Genomic DNA, 17922 nt, shown 5'->3' with positions numbered 1-17922 from the left:
TATTTAAAATATTTTTAAACCAAAGTAGAATTCATTGGTTCGGTCCCCGGAAGGTTACTGTAAAATAATGACTTTATATTACAAACAAATTGTAACGGTGTTACTGCTCCGAGAATGGCAGAAATTGGTGGTATTCGTAGTTCACCAGGAGCTGATGATTTGTTGGTTGCCTACCTCTGCCTTACCTAAAAATCTGCTTTATGTTAAGGCTTCTGAGCTAGTATCCATAATCCAAACAAAGAGGGAGATTGGATGCCGGGCATCGTATGTTCAAACGATCGAAGAAGGGATTAACACCCACACGCACGGAGCCAGGGACTTCTGGAAACTCTTGGGTGGACAGACTGAATATCAAGGTAAGACTGTTCAAAAAGAGATTTGTCTAATTTGCAAAGGATGTGAATAGGACCAAAAATAAACATCTTAAATATTTCTTGCATTCATCTTTTCTTTGCACCCAAGATGCCGGCAGCCCAGAAGAAGACGAGCGCTATGAGAATGCCATAATCGAGACCAACTGCATTTACAGATTGGTTGATGACAAACTTGTGCCCGATGATGCATTTTGGGGTAAAATACCGAGATGCTCACTTCTACAGTCTAAAGAGGTTAGTGATGGTGTTTCCTTGATTTGTCTTTCAATGTGCAGGAATAATTGCTCTCAGTAAGCAGTCATTTTTAGATGTCCCATTAGTGATCGATATGACATTGCAGATAGTGTATGGTGAATTAATGTGTTCTCTTCCTACTTTGGTGCTGTTGGCTCCATAACCAGTGCAAATTACCACGGAATGGTCCTCCCCGTGTCAGACCATTTGAACGATATGCCTTCTCTGATACAAAGCGTTATAATGGAATGTTACCCTAACATGCGCTTGTAGGTCCTGGTGTTTGACTTTGGCAGCGAGGTCTACGTGTGGCATGGTAAAGAGGTGACGTTGTCTCAAAGGAAGACTGCATTTCAGCTGGCCAAACACCTGTGGAATGGCATCTTTGATTATGAAGCGTGTGACATTAATCCTCTGGATCCTGGGGAATGTAATTCTCTTATACCAAGGTAGGCATTGCTCACAGAAATCCTTCCCTAGCAGCTGTTGTGTATATGATCACATCTACTGTCATGCCATGATGTCACATAAATGCACCTACAAATAGGGATCACGTGCGTTGGAATGAGAGGAGAAGCAACAAAAACTTGTGCAGCTCTGGCTCCAGCGAATTAAATTTCCTCTGTAATATAGGGGATTGTGATTCTACGCCTGGGAATTGATCTAATACACAGACTGGAAAATCTCCAACCGTGTAGTGCACTAATCCTGAGACCTAAATGTCACGACCCCACTCCCTAACGCTGCTCGTTTTGTTATCCAGGAAAGGACATGGCCGGCCCGATTGGGCAATATTTGGTCGGCTCACTGAACACAACGAAACCATATTGTTTAAAGAGAAATTCTTGGACTGGACGGAAATGAAGAAGCCAAATGAGAAGATTTTGTGTGAGGAGCCCTCAAAACAAAAGGCAAAGTCTATGGCACCGTATAAAATGTGTTTGCGTAAAATAATAGAAATAAACGAGAATCTACTGTAGAATATAGATTACTGGAGACCTGTCCTGGCTGCATTCCATTTAGAAAAATCATATTCAGGCTTCATATCCCATGATATTTTGTAGATCACAAGCCCCCTTCCCGTAACTGTGTGTATGTAAAATATATTATGAGTATATATGATATGTATTTGTATTTAAATAAGAGGATGTTGCTGATATGTGCGTGTGTACTGGAGTCTTCATGTTCAAGTTAATCCTTGTGCTATCTTCTGTTTAGCCCCGGGAGATGGTTAATGGAATAGAATGTTGTGGAGTCTGCAAGCCGTCTTGTATGAACGTCTAATATGAAATGACAACCTCCTTTCTCTCTCCGGCAGGAGGAAAAGCAAACCAACAACAAGACGCATGATGTCATGCGCATGGTCCCAGTTCCAAAGACTGCTGTAGGCAGTGTCCTTGATGGATTGAATGTGGGTCGCGGTTACGGGATGATTGAAGGTGAAGACAGCAGACAGTACGAGATCACCACCGTCGCTGTCGATGTCTGGCACATCTTGGAGTTTGATTACAGCCGGCTGCCGAAGCAGAGCATTGGCCAGTTCCACGAGGGAGATGCGTATGTGATGAAATGGAAGTACATGGTGAGCGCCACAGGTAAGGGAACATTTTGTTACTTGGCCTGCAGTTTCTAAGTTTCGGGTTGTGACTATGAATCCCACTTCATTCCCCGTCCGTGACTGTAAAAGTCTCGGGTTAAGCTTCGGCCAAGAATAGAACTAGTAACCTGATTTTCTCTTTACGCGTTACCACATCAGAAAGGTGCCTGTTCGACTGGATGCCATCGTATGTATTTTGTTTTTATGGAAAATACAGAATAAAGTAGAAACGTGTTCACGTTGGGATAGTTAGAGGACTTCACATTTTGCGCGTGCAGTCACAGAAAGTAATTTTGTAACTTTCCGGCTGTAATTCCATGTAGTTCCGGTGATGAGGAGCCGGGCACAGACGTGTCAGTCAGAGTCTAACCACCTGCTTTTATTTTTCTTGGCCTTCTCTTGTATAGTTGGGCAACGCCAGAAGACGGAGCACGTAAGGGTGGCCGGTAAAGAGAAGTGTGCCTACTTTTTCTGGCAGGGGCGCCATTCAACTGTTAGTGAAAAGGGGACGTCTGCCCTGATGACCATCGAGCTTGATGAAGAAAGAGGAGCGCAGGCAAGTCTATAAACTACGCCTTTATCCAAATGATAGTATCTCTTCTGGTATCTACCATTTTTTTTTCTGTCTAATGAGTTTTAGAACCAGTGCGTAAATGCGCAGTTGGTATTGGTTGAACAGCCTGCTGTATGTGCTCATAAGAGCTTACCTAATATGTAATAAAAACATTGTCACCTTTTACAAAGCATTCTGATGACCATCGTATGGATAGTTTGGTATCTTATCATTTTGCTTTACAGATTTTCATATGTTTCTCAGATCCCGTATTACCAGAATCTCCTCGTAATAAGCTTACGCCAACATTTGCCGTGGTGCAGCTGCATACGTCTGAATCTCTCGACAAGGATAAAGCATTACTGATTTGCGTTGCTAGTATTTAAATTAGAGTGCTGTTGTCTCTGGTAAACCCCTACAGGTTATAGCATCCCTTAAAAAAAAATGTATATTAGTGAAGCAAAAATGTGTTGGGTTATCCCAGTTCTGAGCTACTTCTGGTAACATTTATATCAGGTGGTGATATTTCCTTATATCAGGCACAGAATACAAACTGTAAAAGTAACACGCCGTGCACACCTGATTAATGTAAAGCTCTGATCTAAAGCTTTTACGGGGGGGGGGGGGATTAGGAAGATCTGGAAAACCGCAAAATCACACACGTCTATAAAAATGTTTTAAATCAGTAAATGGGGTTAGATACCTTGGTGTAACTGCTCCAAACTGCCACGTTGGCTCCTAATTTAGAGCGCCTTGTGCTGATTACCTGCTTACGTTCATATCTTTCCCGTCCTGCTTGCTCTGTAATTGAATCTACAAATATCCATCTTATCGTATTCCTAAAACACCAGGAAGCGTCCTCACAAAGCTATAAAAAAAAAAAAATAAATAAACGTGCTTTTGGTCATACCTGTAGTATTAAATCAGTTCTTCTTTTCAGGTCCAAGTTCTCCAGGGGAAGGAGCCGCCATGTTTCTTACAGTGTTTCCAGGGCGGTATGATTGTCCATGCTGGTAGAAGGGAAGAGGAAGAGGAAAACTCACAGAGTAAGTCCTAGTCCTTATATCAAATGGTTGTTTTTTTCTTTTTGCTTTTTTTTGTTTCTGAGAAAATTGTGTGCTGCATTATAGCAGATTACACCGCTGGTTAGGGCACCTGTTTGCATAAGGGGCCCTTCAGATATTGTATTCAGGGTGAAGTACATCAAGCCGAGAGAGAGATCTTCCACCCAATGTATTTGCCGTTGCGTATTGATGGAGTTCTTCTAGATCCGATGTGTATCTCTCCTGCTCCCCTGCAGATGACTGGAGGTTATACTGTGTGCGGGGCGAGGTTCCCGTGGAAGGGAATCTGATTGAAGTCGCTTGTCACTGCAGTAGCCTCCGTTCTAGGACCTCCATGATCTTACTCAATGTAAATAAAGCGCTGATCTACCTTTGGCATGGCTGTAAGGCCCAGAGCCACACGAGGGACGTGGGAAGGACCGCAGCCAACAGCATCAAAGATGGGTAAGTATTGGCATGTACTCACTTGCAATGGCCATTGTGTAAAGGAAACCGGTTTCTTTTTAGTAGTTCGCATCTGTATCTCATTTACTGTGATAAAATATATGGACGTTTTGGGATCCCTGCGAGTTATCAAATCCTCAGTCATTTAAGTGTCATTATCCCACAGGATGTCTGAGAGGAAAAAAACCCTAGCCCAGCAATGTGGATGAAAAAAGGACAATAGCCTGTTCAAATAAACCTTTTGGTGTGCCAGGCATGGCACTAGGCCTACTTTGGGTTCCCTCATCAAATCTGGACCAGGGAGTCTAGAAGCTCGATTAGTCCCCGAGAATTACTATCTGAATTATTGTTTTCTCTCCCAATTCCGTGTTACCGAGGGCATTTTACATATTTCCTCAGAACTGTCTACTTGTTGATATTGCGCCCCCCCCCATCTTCAAGTTATGAGGGGGAATTACTGGACACTTATTAAAATTCTGCTTCACACCCAAGCTGGCTTTTTGGTTCTTCATATAAAGGACTATAGCTGCTAACGCCTTGCTTTCTGAGATACACTAACATTTTGCACGTATATATTATAAAGTCACGTTTCTTCTCTTGCAGATGTCCCTTGGAAGCCGGCTTACACAGCAGTAGCAAGGTGACCATATATGAATGCGATGAGGGGTCTGAGCCGCTAGGATTTTGGGATGCGCTTGGAAGACGAGATCGTAAAGCCTATGACTGCATGTTGCAAGGTATTCCCCCCCCCCCCCATCCCATCATATATTCTTTTATAAATGTCCTCTTTTATCCGGTGTAATTGTTGCCATATGGGTGAAACAGAAATACTGTGGGAAAGATGTTCATTAATAAATCGGGTGGGATGAAGACTGCATTGCGTTACTGAGCACCTCCAGCTGTTGAAGTAAAACTCTCTCCATGGGCTTGGCTGTCAACGGTGATGAGAGGAGCTCGATAATAGATGTTGGGGGGACTCTGATGTCAAATGTGCCTTGGATTCCCTCAGAAGTATTGAATTCTGAAAGACCTATCTATGTGCAAAAAAAAAATAAAAACGTTCTTACAGAGAGCTATGCCAATACACATGCATCAAACATACTTAACAATCTGGGCTATATATAAGGAATATATATATATATATATATTATAGAATCTCACACACACCTTTAACAATACTGCTTATTTCCTGACTGTGTAGTTCATTGTAGAATTGTGGCGCATGTGTAATATGGAAGGACTTTATCAAATAACGTGTGTAAACACATAGGAGCTGGTCCCATTTGACCCATCGCCTTCTATTTTAGAACATGTTTACTCCAAACTAAAAATAGCACGATTTAATTAAGAGCTCTTCTGACCGATAATGTGGGAAATTATGTTTGAAGATTTTATTTGATGTAAACGGCAATAGTTTTCCTATTTGTTCTACACCAGATCCTGGGAAGTTTAACTTCACACCACGGCTGTTTAGTCTGAGCAGCTCATCTGGAGAATTCACTTCTTCAGAATTCATGTATCCTTCAAGAGACCCTGCGGTCGTTAATTCTATGCCATTCTTACAAGAGGACCTCTACACCGCCTCGCAGCCAGGTATACATTTGTCCATTGGTTGCGGTTGACCCCTTTCTTTGTAATTCTAGGACACTTTTATTTCATGGTAAAGACCATAATTCACATTATAGCCAATGCCAGTAGATTCTTGCTTATGGTAACATAAGATTCCACCTGGTTCAAGGCATACCCTTGTCCCGTTCTCCTCCTGTTGTAGGTCCTTGCGGACAATTTGTTACCACTAACAGTAAATGTTCAGGGCTGGATAAATGTCTGTATAATGTAGGGGGATCTTGGTTACTGTTTTATATTTTGCGGTAATTAAACCGAAATCCATCGATGTAATATGGTTGCGGGACATTGGGTGTCGACATTAACATTCTACAAATTGCGGCCCTCGGTCTGCTGGCGTTTTTCCAGGAAATGTATATAGAACTGGAAAGTAGAATTTAGTGGAAACCTTCTTTTTTTTTTTTTTAACACACTTCTATAAACCGTTATAGAATTTGCTAAAATATTTTTTTTCCCGCAAACTAATAGGTGTGTGCCGTCCGCTAACATGTGGTAGAGATGTCTGCTTTTTTTCAGGATGTTATAAGCCGATATGAAGAAGCTTATCACGCTGCGGCATTTACTGCCTGCCAATACTTTTAGAAGAGAAGTCGGTGCCTAATTGCGCACCTTTACTCTGTGTAGACCTGAAGAAATTAGACCATTCATCACTTTTACATGATGTTTTGTTTTGTTTTTTATATATTTTTATTGTATTTTTCTTTGGTGCTTTGGAATGCTAAGAGTATATTTATTGATTTACACGTTTAGCCCTCTTCCTTGTTGACAATCATCACGAGGTATACCTTTGGCAAGGTTGGTGGCCTGTTGAAGATGTTATTACTGGATCAGCTCGAATCCGATGGGATACCGATAGGAAAAGTGCTTTGGAAACTGTGCTGCAGTATTGCAAAGGTAATATTTCCCAGATGTGTGTGTGATTCTTCCCTTCTCGAAAAGCCTTTTCAAAATATCTCCCTAGTGTTTCTTGGAATCTGGAGCTATAAAATATCAAACATGTTCTTCTCAGCATGCGCAGGCAGTCGTAGATAGGAAAATGACCATCGTAACGTTTATTTGTGAAGGGCTGAGTTTGTGAAAATTAACCCATGGTGATAAGTCCAGACAACTGTAACGTCTGTATAATCGATAAACCCAGCTGATCGAGCTGATGATGCCACATAGATTAAATGGTTCTGTCACTTGCTTCTATTCCATTGCTAGGGACCCTAAATCAGGTGGAACCTTCGTGGCAGTGGGGGCTTTACCTTGTTCTATTAAATAATATATTGTCACATAAAATATGGTTTGCATCTAATAGAACGTTCATTTGTGCTTTAGACTTAACTAACAGTCCACGGTCTATGTGGATTAAACCTGTTCTACCCAATAGTCCAATTTATCTGTGACCCATCGGCATGTACTGTTCGTTTGGAATCGTGTGAATTACTTGAGTACAATGTGTGTGGCTGACATATAGTGTTTGAATCTCTCATGCGTTATCTGTTATAGGAAAGAACAGTAAAAAGCCACCCAAAGCATACCTGATTCATGCTGGCCTTGAACCGTTGACTTTCACCAACATGTTTCCGAGCTGGGAGCACAGAGAAGATGTTGCTCAGATCACTGAACAGGTGAGCCGATGGCCTTGTTTTACCGAATGCTCGGTGATATCTTCCAGTGGCTTGTAGCGCACGGATTTCTCCAAGGCGATAGGCACCGCAGGATAGTTCCTCATGCGGACAAGCTGCACTCACCAGTCTTTGTTCTGTCCCCTTGCTGAGTTTTTAGGTTTGTCTGGGCTTCCCACTGTACTTGTAGCAGTTCTAAGCTCAGCTGGAAGGCTCGGCTCTTGTGCCATCCATGGATCGTTGGCTTGGACAGCTCCCAAGCGGGTAGGCTTCTGGCAGCTTTGTAGTATAGACACCTTCGTTAAGCTGTGTTCAGAGCAGCACTGTGATTACCCTCACCTGGCACAGACAGGCGTCTTCTGGCTGTGGACATTATTTTGTTGGCCCACTGGCTTCCCATCTATAAACAAAGTTTTCTGCCAACCAATATCTAAAATTAGCTTTCTGCATTTCAACAAATAAATCGGCTGTAGGTTGGCTTTGTTTAGACACGTCACTGGCAAAATCTGTTCATACTTATCTTTGGTGGGTGCTTGGACAGATGCTTCAAAACACTTTTGCTTTAAATGAAACCCCACCAAACTTTGATAGCCTGGCCACATGAAAAACAGATCATTCTGGTATTTTACATCTTCTTCAATACAAAAAAAAGAACTAACTCACAAATTCACTAAGGCCAACTCACAATTGCATTCACAACAAATAACACTCAACCTGCGTACACTTGCCGCTGTACCCCCCCCCCCCCCCGGACTGATTAAATTACTACCCTGCCCCATCGCACACATGGCTATTGTCCGCTCCATTTTTTTGTATTTTAATTTTCATTATATATACAATCGTAATGGAGGATTTTGCGAGCTTCTGTTGAGGATGTGCATGCAACCTCAGTCGAGTCTGGTTTCTTAACTGACCACTTGACGAATAGACCTAAATGCGTCATGAGACTGTAGCACCAGGGCTGGCCCTAGGAGAGAATGTTATGGTATTGCCCCCTATAAGGTGATTTAGGATTTTGCTATTGATCTGGCAACTAATAAATGTTACTCTGAAATGCTTAATCTCATCCTCTGGAGAATCCTTTCCAAAAATCTTTTCTGTAAGAAAGTCTGCCCCTCCATGAAAACAGCACATTGTTGGCACAGTTATTCAGTGACCTGTGAAGACATAAAATTTAATATCCAAACCCTGATAATTCAGACCTGCAATAAGAGCCACTGGTTGTTAGGTTCATGCGTCTGTTACTATGGCCAAATACATTCTAGTGATCCAGGACTCGCCATGATGGAAGCACTTTGTGTGTAACCCAGGTAAGGATGTGCGGAGACCCCTGATCTCTATCTATAGAATCCTCCAAACCTAATGGGCTTGGGAACAATGTTCTAGAACAGTGTACAGCATTGAGAACGTGTTTACAGCTAGTGAGTGTTCAATTTTTTTTTATATATAACCATCATTGTTTGTGGTTCATGATACAAAATAAAGCGAAGATTAGGGTTTGGGGGTTGTTTTTTTTTTTGCTCTTTTGCATTATAGTTTAAGAACATGACTGGTGAGTTTACGATCTTAATAAAGGGAGCAAAACTCCCAAGGTGTACTTATTGCCATGTCTAGACTAATAGGGAGTAATGCGAGTTACATAGTAGATGTATTCGAATTATCTTTACTTGTGTCAAACTTGGATGGTTTGCATTCTTCTTCTTAAGTTTAGTGATTCCCTTTTTTTGTTTCTCATAAGGATGCTGACGTCTCTAATCAGATCTTCCTCGTTGAAGATGTCCTAGCGAAGCTTTGTAAAAAGATCTATCCCCTGGCAGAACTTCTGGCTCGTCCTCTACCTGAGGGTGTGGACCCTCTGAAGCTTGAAATTTATCTTTCAGACAAAGATTTCGAGGTAAGAACAGCCCACAGACTTGTTTCTCCGATACTTAAATGCGGCATGACTTTATTAAATATTGGTCTTTGGTGAAGACAGCCTGTGTCCTTCCCCTGCACCTGCAAATCAAAGCCCCCCTAGCCAATTTATAGGGTGTACAGTACAGGGGTCTCAATTACACCCCTGAAGCCAGTGCTAAAAGTCACTGTGTTTCTTACACTAAAATACACCCTCAAATGGCATTACTTGCATTCAGAATTTTTTTTTTTTCTTGTTTGTGAAAATAGCTTTTCTCGCCTGATATTTCTGGCTTTACTACATTTGATAAGAAGCCGGGTGGAATTTATGATGTTGTTGGGATGAGCGATAGGTCTGTGAAAGTTCTTGGCCCAGGGGGTTTTAGAAAAACCTGTCGTGGAACTTACCTTGGTGGGTCTGGGTCTGGTGTCAGTATGAAGTCCTGCATGTAAGTGGCTGTTTGTTTCGTCATCTTATGTTCCTTATTCGTTTCAGACCGCATTAGAAATGACACGAGAGGAATACAGCTCACTGCCAGCGTGGAAACAGGTCAACGTTAAAAAGGAGAAAGGACTCTTTTGAAGATCGCCCTGCAAGGTCTTGCTGGAAAGTCTGAACCAGCATTAGCAACGGTTTGACCTCAGCCACCTCACCACTATGAAAAGTCTGTCGGAATTTGCACTTTGCTGTCTCCTTAAAACTTTACATTTCACATAACGTGTTCTGTTTGCGCATACGGCTGTAAAACACAGATCTTATTCCTGTACTGCGGACTGGCAGTGGATGGAGAGGTCCGATACAGGAAGAGCTTGACTTAGTCGCACGGCGATGCTGTCTAATGTATTGCGTCTTTTTGTAAATGTATCCGGGAACCATTCAAACACGAGCACCCTTTTTTTACTCTCATAGGAAGCCATACCATACCACCGTGCCAGGCGGGCTACGTGCCACATTGCAAAGTGATACGTGCCCCAGCTGGCACTGGCAAGGGTTAAACATAGTATTTACCATGCACTTAAACAAATAGCAGATCTATTCCTTTGCTATCAACATACCTATTTTGAACTGGTTCCCTTTTTTGTTTTTATAAATGTATCTTGTTTGTTCAACCCTATAGAATTTATTTATATAAACATTGTATTTAACTATGCAATATACTCACTGTGTAAGATTTGTGTGTTATTACACAAACCTAATTATGTACCAAAACCTTATTCTAAGCTAACCTTGGACACCGCATAGTTAACCTTGTTCTCCTTTCTGAAAGTGTTATTGCATCTGGCGTATGATAAGGTTATTAATGCTGCATCAAGGGTTAAGTGAATGTATCCATTTTCAATGGACAGGAAATGCTCTGCAGCGCCCTCTGGTGGTGTTACATTATACTATTTTGACAACCAAAGGTTAAATAACTTTGTCCCATGGTGTTCAGATATCTTTTTTTGTTTGTGTTTCCTAGTGTGTGACGTAGCCCTTAAGGGTGCCATGCGTTGGAGCGCTGCAAGATGTCGGACTTAAGGGGGTTTATTCTACAGAATCAACATGTATAGTGCCTTGTTTTGTGTACAGTTTATATACAGGAATGATGAGCCTGCATTTGAAGGCAGTTAAGAAAACATCTAATATTTGTACTTTATAATAGAATACATCTCAGTTTCTAATACCCGATGTAAACTTTAAACATGTATTTTGTGATATAAGAACCTGAATTAAAATGCTACAGAATAAACATTTTTACTGACTGTTCATTACCATTCACTTTTATTTTCACGCATTGGTCATTAACACCCCCAAAATCTGTGCCAGGATTTTTTCAGTCAGTTTTTTGTAATCAATGCTCAACCTTTATTTGATTTACCGGTATATAGCTCCATCCTTATGTGCAGCGCTGTACAATGGGTAAGCATGACACAAAAGTGCATCCCGTAACTTTGGACTTTGTGCAGGGCACTCATTTAAAGTGTTCCTCTAACGACCTTGTAAGCTAGAATATTATAAAACAGCTTACGAACTTAAATTTTTACGTGTTTATCTTGCCTCTCAATATGTAATTCTCATACTGAACAGCAGGGGGTGTCATGGCCTCACTCACTGCATAATCTGAATTTATAATTCTTGGAAAACACTTGTATAAGAAATTTTATTAATATTTTAATCGGTTCTTATAAAACAGTCCTACCTGTTTTTATAGAAATAACTGAAAATTTTCAATCCTACTTCCTTTTTCATTTATATTTTTCGGATGGGGATTTTTTTTCTTCAAAATTATCATGGCAAAGCGGTCATACTAATGTACATCCATCTGATCACACAAATAAGGATGCAACCTCCCAGGCGAAATTATAAACCAAAGAATGGATTAAAGAGATACAGATTGGCCCAAAATATTCTAGTAGCCAGAAGTTGCATCTTGAGTTTCCTGGCTGTGAATAAGAACTCACCTGGGGAGGGTTCATCTATTGGTGGCTACTTGGTCTAGGACTGGACATTTAGTGTGTTAAAAGTCCACTTTCTTTTACACACACGCACACACATGCTATTCTTAATACATAGAGAGGTTGGAAATTAACCTGTAGGCTCCTCCTTTAGTGAATGAAGTAAAGGTGTTTTCTTGCCTTTGAAATTGAAAAATGGATCTAAAATACAGTCTAGCATAATTGAGAAGTTATATGGTGCCTCTTGATGTCGCATGTATCACAACATCATTGGCCATTCAGTCCCCAATAACTGCTTTAAATCACATTGGCATTTTATACATATCTCACTCACTGGCACGTGTTTAGGCAGCAGAGAATATTACTTGGAAATGATGTCTTAAGCTTCATGATGTAAATATTTGCGGGATTCTAATACTTGGTAATTACAACCAAAATATAGATATTCCAAACCACACAGTCTCAACACGTAATTTAAAACGTTCCATCATAAGATTACATGTTTGTTATAAGTCGTTGGTTGGTTCCTGTGAGCCGATATATATCTGTTTTCCGAGAAGTGACCGGTGTGAAAGTTCTGTAGTTTGTAGTAAATTAGTGTTTTTAGTAACTTTGGGAACTTTGCAATCTAGAGCAAAATTATCCCAGGGGAGATCTTGGAGGTTACGAATATCATTGTCCGCACAGTTACCAGTTACAGGGAGAGTCGGGTTTCAGCTTCTTGACCTCGCTATACTTATATTATGAAGGTCTAACCCTATTTGAGATCCTGCTGCTGGAAGCTTGGCTGGCCCTGTATAATGTATAGTTAAAACAGTGGGGTTTTTTGTTTTTTCTCTTTCTTTCTCCATGCCCTTCTTGCTGGAGAACCCTTCCAGTGTTGGCCCTTCATAATGAATAGTAAAGTGAGGGAGTTGAAACCTCAATTCTGCGTTATTGAATAGACCTAAATTATTAGCGGTTTCATTTTTATCACAAGCAGCACAATTTGGAGTGTCTTACGAGTAGTTTTGCAAACATTACCCATATGTGGTTGTTACTAGAGAACCGAACCACAAGGAGTTTGCGAAACGAGAAACGTTTTTAGAATTTGTCTTTCGAAGTCTGTGTGTTTCTGGGTTCCTCTGTGAAAAAAGCATTGTTAGGATTTCTTTGTTAAATATGTTTTGGAATGATTGTTAGTATTCTTGGTGCATTATAGGACCAGAAATAGTCAAACAGGAATATCATATCAAATGCAACAATTAACATATACATGTGTCACATGAGGATGTGCTTTAATGTAAACATGCATGGGATAGGGATATTGCTTCTGGAAATACGACGAGACCAACGATTGATTAAGGTTTGAGTCTTTACAGCAGGAATAAGAGGGAGAATAGACGAGCCGAATGGTTCTCATCTGCCAACCAGTTTTACATTAAACTTCTTGTGTATACTGCCACCAAGTGGACACTTGAGGGAACGAGTAACCCAAGTGTTCACCGCCTCACTCCACCGAGGGCTGATTGCTTTCCTGGTGCGTTTTTCAAATAAGAAAAAAACTATAAATTTTAATGACTATATTAAACCTAAACTGCAACAAATGGTGGACGCTCTGCCAGCTGTATGATCTGATCAAAGGTGGTGGGGTTCACAACAGGAGAGATTCTCTAATACCGATCCTGAACTGCCTCAAAGGTCAAAGGTATGTGTAATGCCCCAAATTGAGGTGCATATCTTTTGAAATGTCCACAGTAATTTTAATAAGTAGATTTACAGCCGCTGTAATTAAATGAGTGAATTATTGGCCAAAGGATGTGACAATACGTGAAAATTCTGAAACTTAGTTTGCAGTAAGAGTATCAGTGGGGCCCCTAGGCCCTAAGTGATCTGATGTCAAAACAGAAAATGGCACAAAGTCTATGTTTACGTTGGACACATAGTTCACCTCCTGACTCCATCGCATTCTTGGCTCCATTATGGCCCAAAGCCCATCGTGTTGTCTGTGCCATTTACCAGCACTAAAGAATGGAAGACTGATTTTCTTTGACGATGACGGCTAATTCCGCACAGGACCTCGTTTCCATGAGTGCAAAACGCCAGCCTTTGGCTGGGTGCCAGATTAGAGCTCTCAGAAGTTGTTAGGTTGCACCAGACATGGGCGAGTGTCAGTGACAAGGGACACACCACAACTCCGCAAACTCAATGGGGGAAAAAATAAATAAATCTGAGTCTGTGTATAGATAATGTACACAATACGCGGGAGAGACATTTCGCTACATTTTGTGAGAGAGAATACTTTTCCGCCTTGTATTAAAGTACCCAAGAAGGAGGTATGTGTGGTTCCTCTGGGCCAAACGTCATGGCAACATAATAAGTATGTATGATTTGACCTCTCTCTATGTGTTTCAGATTATTTCCGGCATAATATACTAATAGGTCTGTTTGTTTTGTTCATTACCATAGAATTTGGATTTTTTTAAATTAAGTTCTGTAGTACTGGTTACATTTCGAACATTCACTACTACTTCCCAGACACAGGAGAATGTCTCACCCTCATTTTTTGCGGTCTGCCAATTTGTAACATCAACAAAAATACAGATAGTTTTACAAAATGTCTTTAATTTAAAAGGATATGTTATACTTAGACCTAAAGTTCCCGGAAAGGAAAATTCTAAGCACTTTGAGTGCTTGGATGACATTAAAGGAAAAATGAATTTGAAAGCAAATGGCATTTCTGTTAGAAAAAACCCCCTCAAATATCATATATATAAACTTAATTAAGCATTTTTCTAATTAGTGGAAATTACTGATGTTTGTTGTAAAGTGTGTGTGTTAGTTAAATGGGGGCATAGGGCATTTCTGGAGTGGCGTTAAGGGGGCATTTAATAGAGCACTCTGCCTCCTGAAATGCCTTATACCTCCCTATATGCCACTCTGCCCCATAATATGCCTTTTAACCCCCTAAATGCCAGAGTGGCATATAGGGGTATAAGGCATTTCTGGAGGCAGAGTGCTCTATACAATGCCTTTTAACTCCCTTAATGCCACTCTGCCTCCTGAAATGCCTTATACCTCCCTATATGCCACTCTGCCCCATAATATGCATTTTAACCCCCTAAATGCCAGAATGGGATATAGGGGTATAAGGCATTTCTGGAGGCAGAGTGGCATATAGGGGGTCAAAAGGCATACCATGGGGCACAGTGGCATATAGAGGGTTAAAAGGCATATCATGGGCCACAGTGCCATATTGGTGTGGCAAGCCTGGGGGCAGATGTGCGTAACTGGGGGACAGGCTGGAAAATACAAGAAATAAAAACAAAAAAAATATTTTTCTCAATCATAGCTTTTATTAAAAAAAATAGTTTACATGAATTAACATTTACTGGTAAAACTTTTTTCCTTTAGGGTCGTCTTATATTCAGGCTTTTTCTTTTTTCCTAAGTTAATATTCAGATTTTGGGGGGTCGTCTTATAATCAGGGTCGTCTTATAATCGAGCAAATACGGTAATATGTTATAGTTACTGTAAAAGGGAATTTAATATACAAATGGCAGCTTGATTATGATAAGCTGCCTTTCAGCTGATATTTTTTTCTTGATTGAGTTACACTGCCTTCAGCAATCTTCTTGTGTTATAAAAAATATCAAAATAACAGGAAGCAGACAATTTTTTCTTCTACTAGACCTCGTAAGAGTTAGCTTCTGGGACAACTGCAACAATGTTTTATCTCGAATGCCCCGGTGACTTTATGGAAAAAGAATTTGATGGCAAATAAGAACCATTTGGCCCATTATTTCTTACGTAAAGACCGAACACCTTAATCAGTCCTTGTTCTTGTCTTGGATTCAGGAGAACTGTGTGCCTATCCAATGCATGTTTAAATTCTCTAGCGTGTAGGCCCACCAGAAGAGCCTAGAGAAGCTCTCTGTTACTTGGTCATCATGTAGAACTAACCAACATGCTTCATTATATATCATACCACGTTAAAAATAAACCTGGCTTTATTTGAAAAGCATGTTTCTTCTTATGGAAACCAGCAGTATTTTATCTGTACTAACTTATCGGGTCCCCTGCGTTTTGCTTAGTTTATAGGTGTGACTATCCCTATAGATAATCGGGATGTACACGCCAAGCCACATAACCATTGATGGCCTGGGTACGTCCATTGTCCTTCCTGACAGCTCCGCTCTCTGACATTATAGTATATATTCTCTCAGCTCTTACTTTCTGCTACTAAATTAGGTATTTTATGAGTCAAGGAGATTTGAAATGTGTTTTTTTTTTTTTTATTTCTCTGGCTGGAGTTTTGCATTTTTTTTTTCTTTTCCAATGAAACATAATGGGATATTTTTATAGTATTGGCAGGGTTTTTGTTCTGGTACAAAGGTGTAATAAATCCTGTAAACTCCATGCAAAATTTTATCCGTATGTCCTTTCATTGTCCCTTACCTTGAAACAAGTAAAAGAGCAGCTTTCAAATGTTAACCCTCTAACTACCAACATAGGACAGGGATGCCGGTGCGAAATGTAAGATATTGGCGGATTAAACATCATTAACAGTTTGATGTTAAGAACATTAACAACTTCTTACACATGTGGTGTTTGGATTCATCCATTGTGCTAGTGATGGGACCCACTACGGGTTTATTCACTAAACAGTGAGTTGTTCAAAACACTGAATTATACGTCTAAAATCTTAAAGGGATGCACAGCTAAATGGAGGCCACAAAAAGAAATTGAGAAGAAGAAATGCAAAAAGGTGGCAGTAAGGAGAATATGTGCTTGGGTGGAGAACAAGACTACTTGTTCAGGAAGAGTGCAGAACTGGTGGGACTTGGAAACCGATAGGAGAAAGGACTAAGAGATATAGGATGGAAGGTGGTAAGATAAAGAGAACACCATAGCGAGATAAGGTGAAGAAAGGAAAAAGAGAGCAGAGCTGGAATAAAAGCCGAACTTGTACTGAGATGGAGGGATAACAGGAGATCCAGCGTGGTGATCACACATGGGAGAAGAACATGAATAGACATGATGTTGGTTGATGTGCTAGGAGGTCCACAAGCAGAATCTTCTCCACTATTCCAGGAACATTAAAGCCTGCCCTGAGATATTGCTTTCATCTTCCATATATTTGGGTTGTGAGGAAAACATCAATCCTGTCAAACTCAAGAATTATCCTCACCAAGAAAGAATGTCATGATTTAAAATTGCTACGGTAACATAATAAACACCTTTGTTTGAAATCCTCTCTTTTCTAAATATACAGTTGGATTTCAGATGCCCGTCACCGAGTGGAATTCTCTGCTATAGGTATTTTATTAGGAAAATTCATCAGATACCTCTGTGTGGAGCTAGTGTCCATTACGAAAAATAATGCCAGCAGGCCACCTGCATGCTACGGAGTTATTGCATTCCTAACATCTGCTTGTGAAGTTTGGGGTTTTTAAGCGCTTTCTCAGAAATGTACACCAAATGACTCTACCTGGAACATGAGCTGGAAAATGCTTGACATCGCTCCGGCAGGCGTGCTCGCAGGAAAAAGTGATCCGTGCAAAATTAAGGGTTTATCGCTGAGCCAATTTCCTTCACGTAGCAGCTAAATCTGCATTTCATTAGAACCCAGGGTACTCCTTCAATTTAAAAACAAAGCTAAAAAAAATGTTAAATCTGCCTGTTTTCAAGCAGATCAGTGCCGTCCACATCTACGTTTTCTGCCGCCATTAACATAATTATAGCGAAGGAGGAAGATAAAAGTTTAATGGGTAAAGTTATATCTGTAATGAACGCATGGAAAACATATTCACTGGAAAACGTATTGGAATAAAAAGTTCTGGAGACTCCTGATGAAGGCTGGAGATTGAAACCTACCTTTTCCTTCCATTAATCAGCCCCCTGGTGTTATTATCAAAGCATTAGAACCTGGGAAATGGGAATATTCCATCATTTTCTCTTACTTTGCCAGATCTACGCAGGATGTATATGTAAATAAAGTCATTTAATGTATAGATTATCCATTAGGCCAAGTTGAATTACTGATTTACAAAAGGCTAATCTATGTATAACCCAATCAGGTGATGCGCTGCTTACACAGACTAATCTTTAA

The 17922-nt window shown here is 40.5% G+C and overlaps 1 protein-coding gene across 1 annotated transcript in view; it reads left to right on the top strand.

Annotated features, from left to right (window-relative positions):
• LOC149287186 (supervillin-like) overlaps nucleotides 1-9978 on the top strand; it is a 47156-nt gene extending 37178 nt beyond the window's left edge. Inside the window, exons 20-33 of the mRNA XM_089493181.1 lie at nucleotides 209-356; nucleotides 463-608; nucleotides 882-1057; nucleotides 1372-1519; nucleotides 1927-2203; nucleotides 2613-2761; nucleotides 3699-3804; nucleotides 4059-4266; nucleotides 4870-5003; nucleotides 5704-5859; nucleotides 6643-6786; nucleotides 7384-7505; nucleotides 9241-9396; nucleotides 9892-9978. Of these exons, the coding sequence (XP_089349307.1) occupies nucleotides 209-356; nucleotides 463-608; nucleotides 882-1057; nucleotides 1372-1519; nucleotides 1927-2203; nucleotides 2613-2761; nucleotides 3699-3804; nucleotides 4059-4266; nucleotides 4870-5003; nucleotides 5704-5859; nucleotides 6643-6786; nucleotides 7384-7505; nucleotides 9241-9396; nucleotides 9892-9978 (2157 nt within the window). The remainder of the gene's footprint in view (nucleotides 1-208; nucleotides 357-462; nucleotides 609-881; nucleotides 1058-1371; nucleotides 1520-1926; nucleotides 2204-2612; nucleotides 2762-3698; nucleotides 3805-4058; nucleotides 4267-4869; nucleotides 5004-5703; nucleotides 5860-6642; nucleotides 6787-7383; nucleotides 7506-9240; nucleotides 9397-9891) is intronic.
• Nucleotides 9979-17922: the final 7944 nt, after the last annotated feature.

This window comes from Sceloporus occidentalis, unplaced genomic scaffold, assembly GCF_023333645.1.
Source record: "Sceloporus occidentalis isolate IW3139 unplaced genomic scaffold, rSceOcc1.0.p SCAF_63, whole genome shotgun sequence".
Classification (NCBI taxonomy): Eukaryota; Metazoa; Chordata; class Lepidosauria; order Squamata; family Phrynosomatidae; genus Sceloporus; species Sceloporus occidentalis.
Note: the sequence above shows the minus strand (reverse complement) of the source record. Positions and strands in the feature narration are given on the sequence as shown.